This window comes from Oncorhynchus kisutch, linkage group LG6 (genome assembly GCF_002021735.2).
Source record: "Oncorhynchus kisutch isolate 150728-3 linkage group LG6, Okis_V2, whole genome shotgun sequence".
NCBI classification, from domain to species: domain Eukaryota; kingdom Metazoa; phylum Chordata; class Actinopteri; order Salmoniformes; family Salmonidae; genus Oncorhynchus; species Oncorhynchus kisutch.
Window position 1 is genome coordinate 5,101,330 of NC_034179.2, and position 20,249 is coordinate 5,121,578.

The 20,249-nt window shown below is 48.0% G+C and overlaps 1 protein-coding gene across 1 annotated transcript in view; it reads left to right on the forward strand.

The window, feature by feature from the left end:
- The window catches only part of hook3 (hook microtubule-tethering protein 3), a 68,746-nt gene that overhangs the window by 35,371 nt on the left and 13,126 nt on the right, over positions 1 to 20,249 (forward strand). The window contains exons 10-14 of the mRNA XM_031826042.1: positions 7,066 to 7,267; positions 7,972 to 8,082; positions 10,877 to 10,961; positions 11,747 to 11,816; positions 17,724 to 17,864. Of these exons, the coding sequence (XP_031681902.1) occupies positions 7,066 to 7,267; positions 7,972 to 8,082; positions 10,877 to 10,961; positions 11,747 to 11,816; positions 17,724 to 17,864 (609 nt within the window). The remainder of the gene's footprint in view (positions 1 to 7,065; positions 7,268 to 7,971; positions 8,083 to 10,876; positions 10,962 to 11,746; positions 11,817 to 17,723; positions 17,865 to 20,249) is intronic.

Sequence of the window (20,249 nt, forward strand, 5' to 3'; positions counted from 1 at the left end):
CACCCTAACCCTACACCCTAACCCCTACACCCTCCCCCCCTACAACCCTAACCCCTCCCACCCTAACCCCCTCTTACACACTAACCCCCCTACACACTAACCCCCCTACACCCTAACCCCCCCTTACACCCTAACCCCTACACCCTACCCCCCCCCGCCCCCCTACCAACCCCTACACCTAACCCCCCTACCACCCTAACCCCCCTACACCCTAACCCCCCTACACCCAACCCCCCCTACACCCTAACCCCCCCTACACCCTAACCCCCCTACACACCAACCCCCCTACACCCTAACCCATACACCCCTAACCCTTAAACCCTAAATACCCTACACCCTAACCCCCCTAAACCCTAAATACCCTACACCCTAACCCCCCTAAACCCTAACCCCCCTAAACCCTACCCCCTACACCTTAACCCCCCCTACACCCTAACCCTCCTACACCCTAACCCCCCCTTACACCCTAACCCCCTACACCCTAACCCCCCTACACCCTAACCCCCTACACCCTAACCCCTCCTACATCCTAACCCACCCCCTACACCCTAACCCCCCCTTACACCCTAACCCCCTACACCCTAACACCCCCCTTACAACCCTAACCCCCCCTACACCCTAACCCCTCCTAAACCTAACCCCCTCCTACACCCTAACCCCTCCTACACCCTAACCCCTCCTACACCCTAACCCCCCTACACCCTAACCCCCCTACACCTTTACCCCCTACAAACCCTAACCCCTATACCCTAACCCCTACAACCCTAACCCTTAAACCCTAACCACCCTATACCCTAACCACCTTAACCCCCCCTACACCTTAACCCACCCCCCTACACCCTAACCCTCCTACACCCTAACCCCCCTACACCCTAACCCTCCTATAGCCCCAACCCCCCCCTACACCCTAACCCTCCTACACCCTAACCCTCCTACAACCCTAACCCCCCCTACACCCTATCCCTCCTACACCCTATCCTCCTACAACACCCTAACCCCTACACCCTAACCCCCCTACACCCTAACCCCTCCTACATCCTAACCCCCCTAAACCCTAACCCCTCCTACACCCTAACCCCTCCTACACCCTAACCCCTCCTACACCCTAACCCCCCTACACCCTAACCCCCCTACACCTTTACCCCCCTACACCCTAACCCCTATACCCTAACCCCTACACCCTAACCCTTAAACCCTAACCACCCTATACCCTAACCACCTTAACCCCCCCTACACCTTAACCCCTCCTACACCCTAACCCCCCCTACACCCTAACCCTCCTATAGCCCAACCCCCCCCTACACCCTAACCCTCCTACACCTAACCCTCCTAACACACCTAACCCCCCTACACCCTATCCCTCCTACACCCTATCCCTCCTACACCCTAACCCCTACACCCTATCCCTCCTACACCCTATCCCTCCTACACCCTATCCCTCCTACACTCTAACCCCTACAAACCCTATCCCTCCTACAACCTATCCCGCCTACACCTATCCCTCCTACACCCTATCCCTCTACACCTACCCCTACACCCTATCCCTCCTACAACCCTATCCCTCCTACACCCTAACCCCTACACCCTATCCCCCCTACACCCTATCCCTCCTACACCCTATCCCTCCTACACCCTAACCCTCCTACACCCTAACCCATACACCCTATCCCTCCTACACCCTATCCCTCCTACAACCCTATCCCTCCTACACCCTAAACCCATACACCTTACCCTCCTACACCCTAACCCATACACCCTATCCCTCCTACACCCTAACCCCCCTACACGTTTACCCCCCTACACCTAACCCCTACACCCTAACCCTTAAACCCTAACCCACCTACAACCCTAACCCCCTAAACCCTACACCCTAACCCCCCCTTACAAACCCTAACCCCTAAACCCTACACCCTAACCCCCCCTTACACCCTAACCCCCTACAAACCCTAACCCCCTACAACCCTAACCCACCTACACCTAACCCACCTACAACCCTAACCCCCCTACACCCTACCCCCTCTTACAACACTAACCCCCTACACACTAACCCCCCTACACCCAACCCCCCCTACACCCTAACCCCCCTACACCCCTAACCCCCCTACACCCTAACCCCCCTACACCCGAACCCCCCTACACCCTAACAACCCCCTACACCCTAACCCCCCTACACCCTAACCCCCCCTACACCCTAACCCCCCCTACACCCTAACCCCTCCTACACCTAACCCCCCCCTACACCCTAACCCATACACCCTAACCCTTAAACCCTAAATACCCTACACCCTAACCCCCCTAAACCCTAAATACCCTACACCCTAACCCCCCTAAANCCTACACCCTAACCCCCCCTTAACACCCTAACCCCCTACACCCTAAACCCCCTACACCCTAACCCCCTACACCCTAACCCACCTACACCCTAACCCCCCTACACCCTAACCCCCTCTTACACACTAACCCCCTACACACTAACCCCCCTACACCCTAACCCCCCCTTACACCCTAACCCCCTACACCCTAAACCCCCCTACACCCTAAAGACCCCCTACACCCTAACCCCCCTACACCCTAACCCCCCCTACACCCTAACCACCCCCCTACACCCTAACCCTCCTACACCCTAACCCCCCCTACACCCTAACCCTTAAACCCTAAATACCCTACACCTAACCCCCCTAAACCCTAGAATACCCCTACAACCTTAACCCCCCTAAACCCTAACCCCCCTAAACCCTACCCCCTACACCTTAACCCCCCCCTACACCCTAACCCTCCTACACCCTAACCCCCCTACACCCTAACCCCTCCTACACCCTAACCCCCCTACACCCTAACTCCCCCCTACACCACTAACCCCCCCTTACACCCCTAACCCCCTACACCCTAACCCCCCTACACCCTAACCCCCTACACCCTAACCCCCTTACACCCCTAACCCCCCCCTACACCCTAACCCCTCCTACATCCTAACCCCCACTAACACCCTAACCCCTCCTACACCCTAACCCCTCCTACACCCTAACCCCTCCTACACCCTAACCCCCCTACACCCTAACCCCCTACACCTTTACCCCCCTACACCCTAACCCCTATACCCTAACCCCTACACCCTAACCCTTAAACCCTAACCACCCTATACCCTAACCCCCCTAAACCCTACACCTTAACTCCCCCTACACCTTAACCCCCCCTACACCCTAACCCTCCTACACCCTAACCCCCCCTACACCCTAACCCTCCTATAGCCCAACCCCCCCCTACACCCTAACCCTCCTACACCCTAACCCTCCTACACCCTAACCCCCCCTACACCCTATCCCTCCTACACCCTATCCCTCCTACACCCTAACCCCTACACCCTATCCCTCCTACACCCTATCCCTCCTACAACCTAACCCCTACACCCTATCCCTCCTACAACCTATCCCTCCTACACCCTATCCCTCCTACACCCTATCCCTCCTACACCCTAACCCCTACACCCTATCCCTCCTACACCCTAACCCTACACCCTATCCCCACCCTATCCCTCTACACCCTATCCCTCCTACACCCTAACCCCTACACCCTATCCCCCCTACACCCTATCCCCCCTACACCCTATCCCTCCTACACCCTATCCCTCCTACACCCTAACCCTCCTACACCCTAACCCATACACCCTATCCCTCCTACACCCTATCCCTCCTACACCCTAACCCCCCCTACACCCTAACCCCCCCTACACCCTAACCCCCCTACACCCTAACCCCTCCTACATCCTAACCCCCCTACACACCTAACCCCCCTACACCCTAACCCCCCCTACACCCCTAACCCCCCCTACACCTAACCCCCCCTTACCACCCTAACCCCCCCTACACCCTAACCCCTCCTACACCCTAACCCCTCCTACACCCTAAACCCCCCCTACACCTTTACCCCCCTACACCCTAACCCCATATACCCTAACCCCTACACCCTAACCCTTAAACCCTAACCACCCTACACCCTAACCCCCCTAAACCCTACACCCTAACCCTCCTACACCCTAACCCTCCTATAGCCCAACCCCCCCCTACACCCTAACCCTCCTATTGCCCAACCCCCCCTACACCCTAATCCCCCTACACCCTAACCCCCCCTACACCCTAACCCCTCCTACACCCTAACCCCCCCTACACCCTACACCCTAACCCATACACCCTAACCCTTAAACCCTAAATACCCTACACCCTTAACCCCCCTAAACCCTAAATACCCTACACCCTAACCCCGCTAAACCCTAACCCCCTAAACCCTACCCCCTACACCTTAACCCCCCTACACCCTAACCCTCCTACACCCTAACCCCCCCTTAACACCCTAACCCCCTACACCCTAACCCCCCTACACCCTAACCCCCTACACCCTAACCCCCCCTTACACCCTAACCCCCCTACACCCTAACCCCTCCTACATTCCTAACCCTTAAACCCTAACCACCCTACACCCTAACCCCCCTAAACCCTACACCCTAACCCTCCTACACCCTAACCCTCCTACACCCTAACCCCCCCTACACCCTAACCCTCCTACACCCTAACCCCTCCTACACCATAACCCCCCCTACACCCTAACCCCCCTACACCCTAACCCCCCTACACCCTAACCCCCCCTACACCCTAACCCCTTCCTACACCCTAACCCCCCCTACACCCTAACCCATACACCCTAACCCTTAAACCCTAAATACCCTACACCCTAACCCTTAAACCCTAAATACCCTACACCCTAACCCCCCCTAAACCCTAAATACCCTACACCCTAACCCCCCTAAACCCTAACCCCCCTAAACCCTACCCCCTACACCTTAACCCCCCCTTACACCCTAACCCTCCTTACACCCTAACCCCCCCTTACACCCTAACCCCCCTACACCCTAACCCCCCCTACACCCTAACCCCCCCTTACACCCTAACCCCCCCTACACCCTAACCCCTCCTACACCCTAACCCCCCCTACACCCTAACCCCTCCTACACCCTAACCCCTCCTACACCCTAACCCCCTACACCCTACCCCCCTACACCCTAACCCCCCTACACCTTTACCCCCCTATACCCTAACCCCTATACCCTAACCCTTAAACCCTAACCACCCTACACCCTAACCCCCCTAAACCCTACACCCTAACCCTCCTACACCCTAACCCCCCCTACACCCTAAACCCTCCTATAGCCCAACCCCCCCCTACACCCTAACCCTCCTATAGCCCAACCCCCCCCTACACCCTAACCCTCCTACACCCTATCCCCCCTACACCCTATCCCCCCTACACCCTAACCCTCCTACACCCTAACCCTCCTACACCCTAACCCTCTACACCCTAACCCTCCTACACCCTAACCCTCCTACACCCTAACCCTCCTACACCCTAACCCTCCTACACCCTATCCCTCCTACACCCTATCCCTCCTACACCCTAACCCTCCTACACCCTAACCCCTACACCCTATCCCTCCTACACCCTAACCCCTACACCCTATCCCTCCTACACCCTAACCCCTACACCCTATCCCTCCTACACCCTATCCCTCCTACACCCTATCCCTCCTACACCCTAACCCCTACACCCCTATCCCTCCTACACCCTAACCCATACACCCTATCCCTCCTACACCCTAACCCTCCTACACCCTAACCCTCCTACACCCTATCCCCCCCTACACCCTATCCCTCCTACACCCTATCCCTCCTACACCCTAACCCTCCTACACCCTATCCCCCCTACACCCTACACCCTATCCCTCCTACACCCTAACCCCTACACCCTAACCCTCCTACACCCTAACCCTCCTACACCCTAACCCTCCTACACCCTATCCCTCCTATACCCTATCCCTCCTATACCCTATCCCTCCGTACACCCTAACCCTCCTACACCCTAACCCCTACACCCTATCCCTCCTACACCCTATCCCTCCTACACCCTAACCCTCCTACACCCTAACCCTCCTACACCCTATCCCTCCTACACCCTATCCTCCTACCCCTCCCTATCCCTCCTACACCCTAACCCATACACCCTATCCCATACACCCCTATCCCTCCTACACCCTAACCATACACCCCTATCCCTCTACACCCTAACCCTCCTACACCCTAACCCTCCTACACCCTATCCCCCCTACACCCTATCCCTCCTACACCCTATCCCTCCTACACCCTAACCCCTACACCCTAACCCCTACACCCTAACCCTCCTACACCCTAACCCTCCTACACCCTAACCCTCCTACACCCTAACCCTCCTACACCCTATCCCTCCTACACCCTATCCCTCCTACACCCTATCCCTCCTACACCCTATCCCTCCTACACCCTAACCCTCCTACACCCTAACCCCTACACCCTATCCCTCCTACACCCTAACCCCTACACCCTATCCCTCCTACACCCTATCCCTCCTACACCCTATCCCTCCTACACCCTATCCCTCCTACACCCTATCCCTCCTACACCCTAACCCTCCTACACCCTAACCCCTACACCCTATCCCTCCTACACCCTAACCCCTACACCCTATCCCTCCTACACCCTATCCCTCCTACACCCTATCCCTCCTACACCCTATCCCTCCTACACCCTATCCCTCCTACACCCTATCCCTCCTACACCCTATCCCTCCTACACCCTATCCCTCCTACACCCTATCCCTCCTACACCCTATCCCTCCTACACCCTAACCCCTACACCCTATCCCTCCTACACCCTAACCCTCCTACACCCTATCCCTCCTACACCCTAACCCATACACTCTAACCCTCCTACACCCTAACCCTCCTACACCCTAACCCTCCTACACCCTAACCCTCCTACACCGTATCCCTCCTACACCCTAACCCTCCTACACCCTAACCCCTACACCCTAACCTCCTACACCCTAACCCTCCTACACCCTAACCCTCCTACACTGACTCGATTGAAATGTAATTGACCCCAACCATGGTAGCATGTAGTGGTCCACTAGCTTGCAGCCCACTGGCAGCGCTACAACGTTTTGTATAGACACAAACCCTTAGCTGGTGTTTGTGTCACACAGACACTCGTCAGACAAGGTGTCCAAGCTGGAGGTCATGGTGGAGTCGTATAAGAAGAAGCTGGAGGACCTGGGAGATCTGAGGAGACAGGTCAAGCTGTTGGAGGAGAAGAACACTCTGTACATGCAGAACACTGTCAGCCTGGAGGAAGAAGTACGCAAGGCCAACACCACGAGAGGACAGCTGGAGTCCTACAAGAGACAGGTATGGATAGAGACTGAACACCACTACACACACACACAGAGAGATGGGTATGGATAGAGACCGAACACCACTACACACACACACAGAGAGATGGGTATGGATAGAGACCGAACACCACTACACACACACAGAGAGACAGGTATGGATAGAGACCGAACACCACTACACACACACACAGACCGGTATGGATAGAGACCGAACACAACTACACACACACAGAGACCGGTATGGATAGAGACCGAACACCACTACACACACACACACAGAGAGACGGGTATGGATAGAGACTGAACACCACTACACACACAGAGAGATGGGTATGGATAGAGACCGAACACCACTACACACACACAGACAGGTTGGATAGAGACCGAACACCGCTACAAACACACAGGGAGACGGGTATGGATAGAGACCGAACACCACTACAAACACACAGAGAGACCGGTATGGATAGAGACTGAACACCACTACAAACACACAGAGACAGGTATGGATAGAGACTGAACACCACTACAAACACACAGAGAGACGGGTATGGATAGAGACCGAACACCACTACACACCACTACAAACACACAGAGACCGGTATGGATAGAGACTGAACACCACTACAAACACACAGAGAGACAGGTATGGATAGAGACTGAACACCACTACAAACACACAGAGACAGGTTAACATACTGTCCTTGTTGTCCCCAGGTGGTAGAGCTGCAGAACAAGCTGTCTGAGGAGTCTAAAAAGACAGACAAGATGGAGTTTGAATACAAGAGACTCAAGGAGAAGGTGGACTCTCTCCAGAAAGAAAAGGATGTAGGTGTTACAATGGTTCATTTCACTTTACACTACTGTACAGAACTACCGGTTGACCTTCACTTTACAGTACTGTACAGAACTACAGGTTGACCTTTACTTTACAGTACTGTACAGAACTACAGGTTGACCTTCACTTTACAGTACTGTACAGAACTACAGGTTGACCTTCACTTTACAGTACTGTACAGAACTACAGGTTGACCTTCACTTTACAGTACTGTACAGAACTACAGGCTGACCTTCACTTTACAGTACTGTACAGAACTACAGGTTGACCTTCACTTTACAGTACTGTACAGAACTACAGGTTGACCTTCACTTTACAGTACTGTACAGAACTACAGGTTGACCTTCACTTTACAGTACTGTACAGAACTACAGGTTGACCTTCACTTTACAGTACTGTACAGAACTACAGGTTGACCTTCACTTTACAGTACTGTACAGAACTACAGGTTGACCTTCACTTTACAGTACTGTACAGAACTACAGGTTGACCTTCACTTTACAGTACTGTACAGAACTACAGGTTGACCTTCACTTTACAGTACTGTACAGACTACAGGTTGACCTTCACTTTACAGTACTGTACAGAACTACAGGTTGACCTTCACTTTACAGTACTGTACAGAACTACCGGTTGACCTTCACTTTACAGTACTGTACAGAACTACAGGCTGACCTTCACTTTACAGTACTGTACAGAACTACAGGTTGACCTTCACTTTACAGTACTGTACAGAACTACAGGTTGACCTTCACTTTACAGTACTGTACAGAACTACAGGTTGACCTTCACTTTACACTACTGTACTACTATAGGTTACAGGACAACATTGACTTTCCATTAAGGGTACTTCAGTACTACTATAGTGTACAGAACTACAGGTCAACATTGACTTTACAGTACTGTACAGAACTACAGGACAACATTGACTGTACAGTACTGTACAGAAGAGGCCGTGGTCTGTAACGGGAAGAGGCCGTGGTCTGTAACTGGAAGAGGCCGTGGTCCGTAACGGGTGGTCTGTAACGGGAAGAGGCCGTGGTCTGTAACGGGAAGAGGCCGTGGTCTGTAACGGGAAGAGGCCGTGGTCCGTAACGGGTGGTCTGTAACGGGTGGTCTGTAACGGGAAGAGGCCGTGGTCTGTAACGGGTGGTCTGTAACGGGAAGAGGCCGTGGTCCGTAACTGGTGGTCTGTAACGGGTGGTCTGTAACGGGAAGAGGCCGTGGTCTGTAACGGGAAGATGCCGTGGTCTGTAACGGGTGGTCCGTAACGGGTGGTCTGTAACGGGAAGAGGCCGTGGTCTGTAACGGAGGGGAAGGAGAGGCCGTGGTCTGTAACGGGAAGAGGCCGTGGTCTGTAACGGGAAGAGGCCGTGGTCTGTAACGGGAAGAGGCCGTGGTCTGTAACGGGAAGAGGCCGTGGTCTGTAACGGGAAGAGGCCGTGGTCTGTAACGGGAAGAGGCCGTGGTCTGTAACGGGAAGAGGCCGTGGTCTGTAACGGGAAGAGGCCGTGGTCTGTAACGGGAAGAGGCCGTGGTCTGTAACGGGAAGAGGCCGTGGTCTGTAACGGGAAGAGGCCGTGGTCTGTAACGGGAAGAGGCCGTGGTCTGTAACGGGAAGAGGCCGTGGTCTGTAACGGGAAGAGGCCGTGGTCTGTAACGGGAAGAGGCCGTGGTCTGTAACGGGAAGAGGCCGTGGTCTGTAACGGGAAGAGGCCGTGGTCTGTAACGGGAAGAGGCCGTGGTCTGTAACGGGAAGAGGCCGTGGTCTGTAACGGGAAGAGGCCGTGGTCTGTAACGGGAAGAGGCCGTGGTCTGTAACGGAAGAGGCCGTGGTCTGTAACGGGAAGAGGCCGTGGTCTGTAACGGGAAGAGGCCGTGGTCTGTAACGGGAAGAGGCCGTGGTCTGTAACGGGAAGAGGCCGTGGTCTGTAACGGGAAGAGGCCGTGGTCTGTTAACGGGAAGAGGCCGTGGTCTGTAACGGGAAGAGGCCGTGGTCTGTAACGGGAAGAGGCCGTGGTCTGTAACGGGAAGAGGCCGTGGTCTGTAACGGGTGGTCTGTAACGGGTGGTCTGTAACGGGTGGTCTGTAACGGGTGGTCTGTAACGGGTGGTCCGTAACGGGAAGAGGCCGTGGTCCGTAACGGGAAGAGGCCGTGGTCCGTAACGGGAAGAGGCCGTGGTCCGTAACGGGAAGAGGCCGTGGTCCGTAACGGGAAGAGGCCGTGGTCCGTAACGGGAAGAGGCCGTGGTCCGTAACGGGAAGAGGCCGTGGTCTGTAACGGGTGGTCTGTAACGGGTGGTCTGTAACGGGAAGAGGCCGTGGTCTGTAACGGGTGGTCTGTAACGGGAAGAGGCCGTGGTCTGTAACGGGAAGAGGCCGTGGTCCGTAACGGGTGGTCTGTAACGGGTGGTCTGTAACGGTAAGAGGCCGTGGTCTGTACTAAGTGTGTGTGCTGGAATCATGTTTGTTTTGCCCATCACAGCAGATTCCTTTCCTCTGATTTTGAGCCAACCTTTTTCCTGCAGAGTTAGACCTCAACATTAGTACCTGCAACTCTGTAACAGCTTGTGATGATGATATTTGGCACTGTTCTGTTATGTAACATGGAGCTTCATTCTCCCTTTCTCTTTCTCTCTCTCTCTCTCTCTCTCTCTCTCTCTCTCTCTCTCTCTCTCTCTCTCTCTCTCTCTCTCTCTCTCTCTTTCTCTCTTTCTCTCTTTCTCTCTTTCTCTCTTTCTCTCTCTCTCTCTCTCTCTCTCTTTATCCCTCCCTCCCTCCAGCGTATGAGGTCAGAGAGAGACTCTTTGAAGGAGACCATTGAGGAGCTGCGTTGTGTTAAGGCTCAGAAGGAACAACTCTCTACAGGTGAAAAACGGACACACTCTCATCGTGTATCCCCTTGTTGATCTGTGTATCCCCTTGTTGATCTGTGTATCCCCTTGTTGATCTGTTATCTGTGTATCCCCTTGTTGATCTGTTGATCTGTGTATCCCCTTGTTGATCTGTTATCTGTGTATCCCCTTGTTGATCTGTTATCTGTGTATCCCCTTGTTGATCTGTGTATCCCCTTGTTGATCTGTTGATCTGTGTATCCCCTTGTTGATCTGTTGATCTGTGTATCCCCTTGTTGATCTGTTATCTGTGTATCCCCTTGTTGATCTGTTATCTGTGTATCCCCTTGTTGATCTGTTATCTGTGTATCCCCTTGTTGATCTGTTGATCTGTGTATCCCCTTGTTGATCTGTTGATCTGTGTATCCCCTTGTTGATCTGTGTATCCCCTTGTTGATCTGTTATCTGTGTATCCCCTTGTTGATCTGTTGATCTGTGTATCCCCTTGTTGATCTGTTGATCTGTGTATCCCCTTGTTGATCTGTGTATCCCCTTGTTGATCTGTGTATCCCCTTGTTGATCTGTGTATCCCCTTGTTGATCTGTTGATCTGTTGCTGTCAGTGTCTCTGATTGGCCAGAGAAAGTAAAGAGCTGGAAGATATGTTATTGAAGGATGAAAGCAGGCTGGGTTGATTTGTTGCTACTTGCAGCAGTGCTGTCTTTGGTCTAGTTTGTTTATATTCATGTCCTTACAGTGCCTCTAGTCTGTTCTAGTAGAAAGTTGTGTTGTGTCTAACAATGTATTTTTGTTTCTCCAGGCATGGTTCCACTCGGCAGTAACGAGGGCTCTGATTCGCTGGCTGAAGAGATCATCACCCCAGAGATCCGGTATGATTTGTTGAACGCCCAGACTGAATCATGCGTATTACATTCACCCATAATGCAGCTCACACCATGTTTACTTTCATCCAACAGGCTCTGTTTTGCAGGGAGGAATGTTGAAATCGGTTGAGTCATAACTAGCATGTGTGTTGTTTAACTACCTCCGGTCCTCACACTGACATCTGTTATCATACTTTATCAACATTTCAAAGATTAGTGCTCTGTTTCCGATCCCCATATGTGTATATAAACCCTTATCAAGGCTCATTGACTTTATGTGATCACTTCAAAAGACGTTCTTTACACTAAACCAATTAGACCTCTTCTTCTCTGGCTGTTTCTCCTCTCGTCGATTTGACATACTCCGCTCGGCACAGCCAGATGCCTGCAAGGCTTTTTCTGTTTTGTTCCGTCTGCTTTGTATAAGGCTGATGAGTGGCCTGGCTGGGTAATGGACTGAGAGTTATGCTTGTCAATTATGTAATGTTCAGTATGTCTCCAGATCCTTCAGAGTTACATCAGTTTTTGTTCTAGCTGCTTTCCATGAGCTATGGAATGGCATTTCCTGCTGCTAGTGTTAGTGTAGCATAGCTCAGTCTAGTGGCTGGAAACACAGCTAGCGTTAGTGTAGCGTAGCTCAGTCTAGTGGCTGGAAACACAGCTAGCGTTAGCGTAGCGTAGCTCAGTCTAGTGGCTGGAAACACAGCTAGCGTTAGTGTAGCGTAGCTCAGTCTAGTGGCTGGAAACAAAGCTAGTGTTAATGTAGCATTGCTCAGTCTAGTGGCTGGAATCACAGCTAGCGTCAGTGTAGCATAGCTCAGTCTAGTGGCTGGAAACACAGCTAGCGTTAGCGTAGCGCAGCTCAGTCTAGTGGCTGGAAACAAAGCTAGCGTTAGTGTAGCATAGCTCAGTCTAGTGGCTGAAATCACAGCTAGCGTCAGTGTAGCATAGCTCAGTCTAGTGGCTGGAAACACAGCTAGTGTTAGCGTAGCGTAGCTCAGTCTAGTGGCTGGAATCACAGCTAGCGTCAGTGTAGCATAGCTCAGTCTAGTGGCTGGAAACACAGCTAGCGTTAGCGTAGCATGGCTCAGTCTAGTGGCTGGAAACACAGCTAGCGTTAGTGTAGCATAGCTCAGTCTAGTGGCTGGAATCACAGCTAGCGTCAGTGTAGCATAGCTCAGTCTAGTGGCTGGAAACACAGCTAGCGTTAGCGTAGCATGGCTCAGTCTAGTGGCTGGAAACACAGCTAGCGTTAGCGTAGCATAGCTCAGTCTAGTGGCTGGAAACACAGCTAGCATTAGCGTAGCATAGCTCAGTCTAGTGGCTGGAAACACAGCACAGCTAGCCGGATGTGATGCAGCCTGGATTCGAACCAGTGCCTTAGACTGTTTTTATATGTCGCTTGTTTGTATCAATTGCGAAGACAACATGGATCACGTTGTCTGTGTATCCATGTTCATCGGAGATCTTCTGTGCAACGTTAATAATGATGGTTTAGGGGAAACAGCTCAGAGATTTAACGATAATCCTTTTATGTGTCCCTTAATTTACCAGATCAGTTGACTGAGAACACAAAGACCTGGGGAATAGTTACAGGGATGAATGAGACAATTGAAGAAGCTGGGGATGATTAGGTGACCGTGATGGTGTGAGGGGACAGATTGGGAATTTAACCAGAACACCGGGGTTAACACCCCTACTCTTACGATAAGTGCCATAGGATCTTTAATGACCCCCCCCCCCGTTTAACACCACATCTGGGCAATGTCTGCCCTGGGGAATTGGGATATTTTTGTAGACCAGAGAAAAGAGTGCCTCCTACTGGCCCTCCAACACCACTTCCAGCAGCATCTGGTCTCCCATCCAGGGACCGACCCTACTTAGCTTCAGAGACAGATCAGCAGTGGGATGCAGGGTGGTAATGCTGCTGACTATGAAGGTTTTAACAATGAACTTCGGTTGCTTTTGGGAAACCGGGCCCTGGGCTGTCTGGTCCTAGTGGACAAAGCCTGACTGAGACTAAATAATTTGTAAATCTCTGTGTTTTGTTCCAGAGAGCATCTGATTTTTGTTTGTTATTTTTATTAGGATCCCCGTTAGCCGACGCCAATGGTGACAGCTAGTCTTACTGGGACACATAACGAACAAAAACTTTACAGACAAAATACTTGACAATTTACATACATTTAAACAACATGTAGTGTGTGTGAGTGTGCTTCTATCAGTGGAGTGGGGGCGTGGCTTAGTAGGGGCGTGGCTTAGTGGTTTACATACATTTAAACAACATGTAGTGTGTGAGTGTGCTTCTATCAGTGGAGTGGGGGCGTGGCTTAGTAGGGGCGTGGCTTAGTAGTTTACATACATTTAAAATACATGTAGTGTGTGTGTGTGTGTGTGAGCTTCTATCAGTGGAGTGGGGGCGTGGCTTAGTGGGGGCGTGGCTTAGCAGTTTACATACATTTAAACAACATGTAGTGTGTGTGTGAGTGTGCTTCTATCAGTGGAGTGGGGGCGTGGCTTAGTGGGGGCGTGGCTTAGTAGTTTACATACATTTAAACAACATGTAGTGTGTGTGTGAGTGTGCTTCTATCAGTGGAGTGGGGGCTTGGCTTAGTAGGGGCGTGGATTTTTTGTATTTTTAAATTGGCCACCTTAGTAGTTTACATACATTTAAACATGTAGTGTGTGTGTGAGTGTGCTTCTATCAGTGGAGTGGGGGCGTGGCTTAGTAGGGACGTGGCTTAGTAGTTTACATACATTTAAACAACATGTAGTGTGTGAGTGTGCTTCTATCAGTGGAGTGGGGGCGTGGCTTAGTAGTTTACATACATTAAACAACATGTAGTGTGTGTGAGTGTGCTTCTCAGTAGAGTGGGGGGCGTGGCTTAGTAGGGGCGTGGCTTAGTAGTTTACATACATTTAAACAACATGTAGATGTTGAAGCTGTATAATAGCTAATGTTACTGTGTTAGATAGTAACATGTTATTGTCTGTCTCTGTGTGTTACCGTGTTGGACGGTAATGTTGGTAATCGTGTTAGACAGTAATGTTGGTAGTGTATTGGACAGTAATGTTGGTAATCGTGTTGGACAGTAATGTTGGAAATGTGTTGGACGGTAATGTTTGTTATGTGTTGGACAGTAATGTTGGTAATGTGTTGGACAGTAATGTTGGTAGTGTGTTGGACGGTAATGTTGGTAGTGTGTTGGACGGTAATGTTGGTAATGTGTTGGACGGTAATGTGTTGGGCGGTAATGTTTGTAATGTTTTGGACGGTAATGTGTTGGACGGTAATGTTGATAATGTGTTGGACAGTAATGTTGGTAATGTGTTGGATGGTAATGTTGGTAATGTGTTGGACAGTAATGGTGGTAATGTGTTGGACGATAATGTGTTGGACGGTAATGTTGGTAATGTGTTGGACAGCAATGTTGGTAATGTGTTGGACAGTAATGTTGGTAATGTGTTGGACAGTAATGTTGGTAATGTGTTGGACAGTAATGTTGGTAGTGTGTTGGACAGTAATGTTGGTAATGTGTTGGACAGTAATGTTGGTAGTGTGTTGGACATTAATGTTGGTAATATGTTGGACAGTAATGTTGGTAATGTGTTGGATGGTAATGTGTTAGACAGTAATGTTGGTAGTGTGTTGGACATTAATGTTGGTAATATGTTGGACAGTAATGTTGGTAATGTGTTGGATGGTAATGTGTTAGACAGTAATGTTGGTAATGTGTTGGACAGTAATGTTGGTAATGTGTTGGACAGTAATGTTGGTAGTGTTGGATGGTAATGTTGGTAATGTGTTGGACGGTAATGTTGATAATGTGATGGACGGTAATGTTGGTAATGTGTTGGATGGTAATGTTGGTAATGTGTTGGACAGTAATGTTGGTAATGTGTTGGACGGTAATGTGTTGGACGGGAATGTTGGTAATGTGTTGGACAGTAATGTTGGTAATGTGCTGGACGGTAATATGTTGGACGGTAATGTTTGTAATGTGTTGGACGGTAATGTTGATAATGTGTTGGACGGTAATGTTGGTAATGTGTTGGACGGTAATGTTGTAAATGTGTTGGATGGTAATGTTGGTAATGTGTTGGACAGTAATGTGTTGGACGGTAATGTTTAATGTGTTGGATGGTAATGTTGGTAATGTGTTGGACGGCAATGTTGATAATGTGTTGGACGACAATGTTGGTAATGTGTTGGACGGTAATGTTGGTAATGTGTTGGATGGTAATGTTGGTAATGTGTTGGACAGTAATGTTGGTAATGTGTTGGACGATAATGTGTTGGACGGTAATGTTGGTAATGTGTTGGACAGTAATGTTGGTAATGTGTTGGACAGTAATGTTGGTAATGTGTTGGACGGTAATGTGTTGGATGGTAATGTTGGTAATATGTTGGACAGTAATGTTGGTAATGTGTTGGATAGTAATGTTTGTAATGTGTTGGACAGTAATGTTGGTAGTGTGTTGGACAGTAATGTTGGTAATGTGTTGGACAGTAATGTTGGTAACGTGTTGGACAGTAATGTTGGTAATATGTTGGACAGTAATGTTGGTAATGTGTTGGATGGTAATGTGTTAGACAGTAATGTTGGTAATGTGTTGGACAGTAATGTTGGTAATGTGTTGGACAGTAATGTTGGTAGTGTGTTGGATGGTAATGTTGGTAATGTGTTGAACGGTAATGTGTTGGACGGCAATGTTGATAATGTGATGGACGTTAATGTTGGTAATGTGTTGGATGGTAATGTTGGTAATGTGTTGGACAGTAATGTCGGTAATGTGTTGGACGGTAATGTGTTGGACGGTAATGTTGGTAATGTGTTGGACAGTAATGTTGGTAATGTGTTGGACAGTAATGTTGGTAATGTGCTGGACGGTAATATGTTGGACGGTAATGTTGATAATGTGTTGGACGGTAATGTCGGCAATGTGTTGGACGGTAATGTTGGTAATGTGTTGGACGGTAATGTTGGTAATGTGTTGGATGGTAATGTTGGTAATGTGTTGGACAGTAATGTTGGTAATGTGTTGGACAGTAATGTTGGTAATGTGTTGGACGGTAATGTGTTGGACGGTAATGTTGGTAATGTGTTGGACAGTAATGTTGGTAATGTGTTGGACAGTAATGTTGGTAATGTGTTGGACGGTAATGTGTTGGACGGTAATATTGGTAATATGTTGGACAGTAATGTTGGTAATGTGTTGGATAGTAATGTTTGTAATGTGTTGGATAGTAATGTTGGTAGTGTGTTGGACAGTAATGTTGGTAATGTGTTGGATGGTAATGTGTTAGACAGTAGTGTTGGTAATGTGTTGGACAGTAATGTTGTTAATGTGTTGGACAGTAATGTTGTTAATGTGTTGGACAGTAATGTTGGTAGTGTGTTGGACAGTAATGTTGGTAATGTGTTGGGCAGTAATGTTGGTAATGTGTTGGATGGTAATGTGTTAGACAGTAGTGTTGGTAATGTGTTGGACAGTAATGTGGGTAATGTGTTAGACAGTAATGTAGAAAATGTGTTAGACAGTAATGTGTTAGACAGCAATGTTGATAATGTGTTAGACAGTAATGTAGGTAATGTGTTAGACAGTAATGCTATGGACAGTAATGTAGAAAGGTGTTAGACAGTAAGGTTGGTAATGTGTTGGACAGTAATGTTGGTAATGTGTTGGATGGTAATGTGTTAGACAGCAGTGTTGGTAATGTGTTGGACAGTAATGTGGGTAACGTGTTAGACAGTAATGTAGAACATGTGTTAGACAGTAATGTGTTAGACAGCAATGTTGATAATGTGTTAGACAATAATGTAGGTAATGTGTTAGACAGTAATGTGGTGGACAGTAATGTAGAAAGGTGTTAGACAGTAATGTGGCTAATGTGGTGGTCCTGTGTTCCAGAGAGAAGCTGATCAGACTGCAGCATGAGAACAACATGCTGAAGCTGGCCCAGGAGGGTTCTGATAATGAGAAGATCGCTCTGCTGCAGAGTTTACTGGAGGACGCTAACAGTAGGAAGAACGAACTGGAGACCGAGAACAGGTGCACACTACACACTACACACTACACACTATACACTACACACTATACACTACACACTATACACTATATACACTACACACTACACACTACACACTATACACTACACACTACACACTACACACTATACACACTATACACTACACACTACACACTATACACTACACACTATACACTACACACTATACACACTATACACTACACACTATACACTACACACTACACACTATACACTATACACTACACACTACACACTATACACTATATACACTACACACTACACACTATACACTATATACACTATACATTATACACTACACACTATACATTATACACTACACACTACACACTACACACTATACACTATATACACTACACACTACACACTATACACTATATACACTACACACTACACACTATACACTATATACACTATACACTACACACTATACACTATATACACTACACACTACACACTATACACTATATACACTACACACTATACACTATACACTACACACTACACACTATACACTATACACTACACACTATAGACTACACACTACACACTATACACTACACACTACACACTATACACTATATACACTACACACTACACACTATACACTATACACTACACACTATACACACTACACACTACACACTATACACTACACACTATAGACTACACACTACACACTATACACTACACACTATACACTATACATTATACACTACACACTATACATTATACACTACACACTATACACTATATACACTACACACTATACACTATACACTATACACTACACACTATACACACTATACACTACACACTATACACACTATACACTATATACACTATATACACTACACTACACTATATACACTATATACAATATACACTATATACACTATACACTACACTATATACACACTACACACTACACACTATACACTATATACACTATACACACTATACACTACACTATATACACTATATACACTACACACTATACACTATACACACTATACACACTATACTATACACACTATACACTATACACACTACACACTACACACTATACACTACACACTACACACTATACACTATATACACTACACACTACACACTATACACTATACACTACACACTATACACACTACACACTACACACTATACACTACACACTATAGACTACACACTACACACTATACACTACACACTACACACTATACACTATACATTATACACTACACACTATACATTATACACTACACACTATACACTATATACACTACACACTATACACTATACACTACACACTATACACACTATACACTACACACTATACACACTATACACTATATACACTATATACACTACACTACACTATATACACTATATACAATATACACTATATACACTATACACTACACTATATACACACTACACACTACACACTATACACTATATACACTATACACACTACACACTATACACTACACTATATACACTATATACACTACACACTATACACTATACACACTATACACACTATACTATACACACTATACACTATACACACTACACACTATACACTATATACACTACACACTATACACTATATACACTATATACACTATATACACTATACACTATACACACTACACACTATACACACTACACACTACACTACACACTATACACTATACACTACACACTATACACACGATACACTACACTATACACTACACACTATACACTATACACTATACACTATACACTACACACTGCACACTATATACACACGATACACTACACACTATACACACGATACACTACACACTACACACTACACTATACACTACACACTATATACACTATACACTACACACTATATACACTATACACTACACACTATACACTACACACTATATACACTACACACTATATACACTATACACTACACACTATATACACTATACACTACACTATACACTACACACAATATACACTATACACTACACATTATACACTACACAGTACACTATACACTATACACTATACACTACACACTATACACTACACATTATACACTACACTATACACATTATACACTATACACTACACATTATACACTACACACTACACACTATACACACTACACACTATACACTACACACTATACATTATACACACTACACACTATATACACTACACACTATACACACTATATACTATACACACTATATACACTACACACTATATACAGTACACACTATACAGTACACACTATACAGTACACACTATACACTACACTATACACTACACACTATACACTATATACACTACACACTACACACTACACACTATACACTATATAC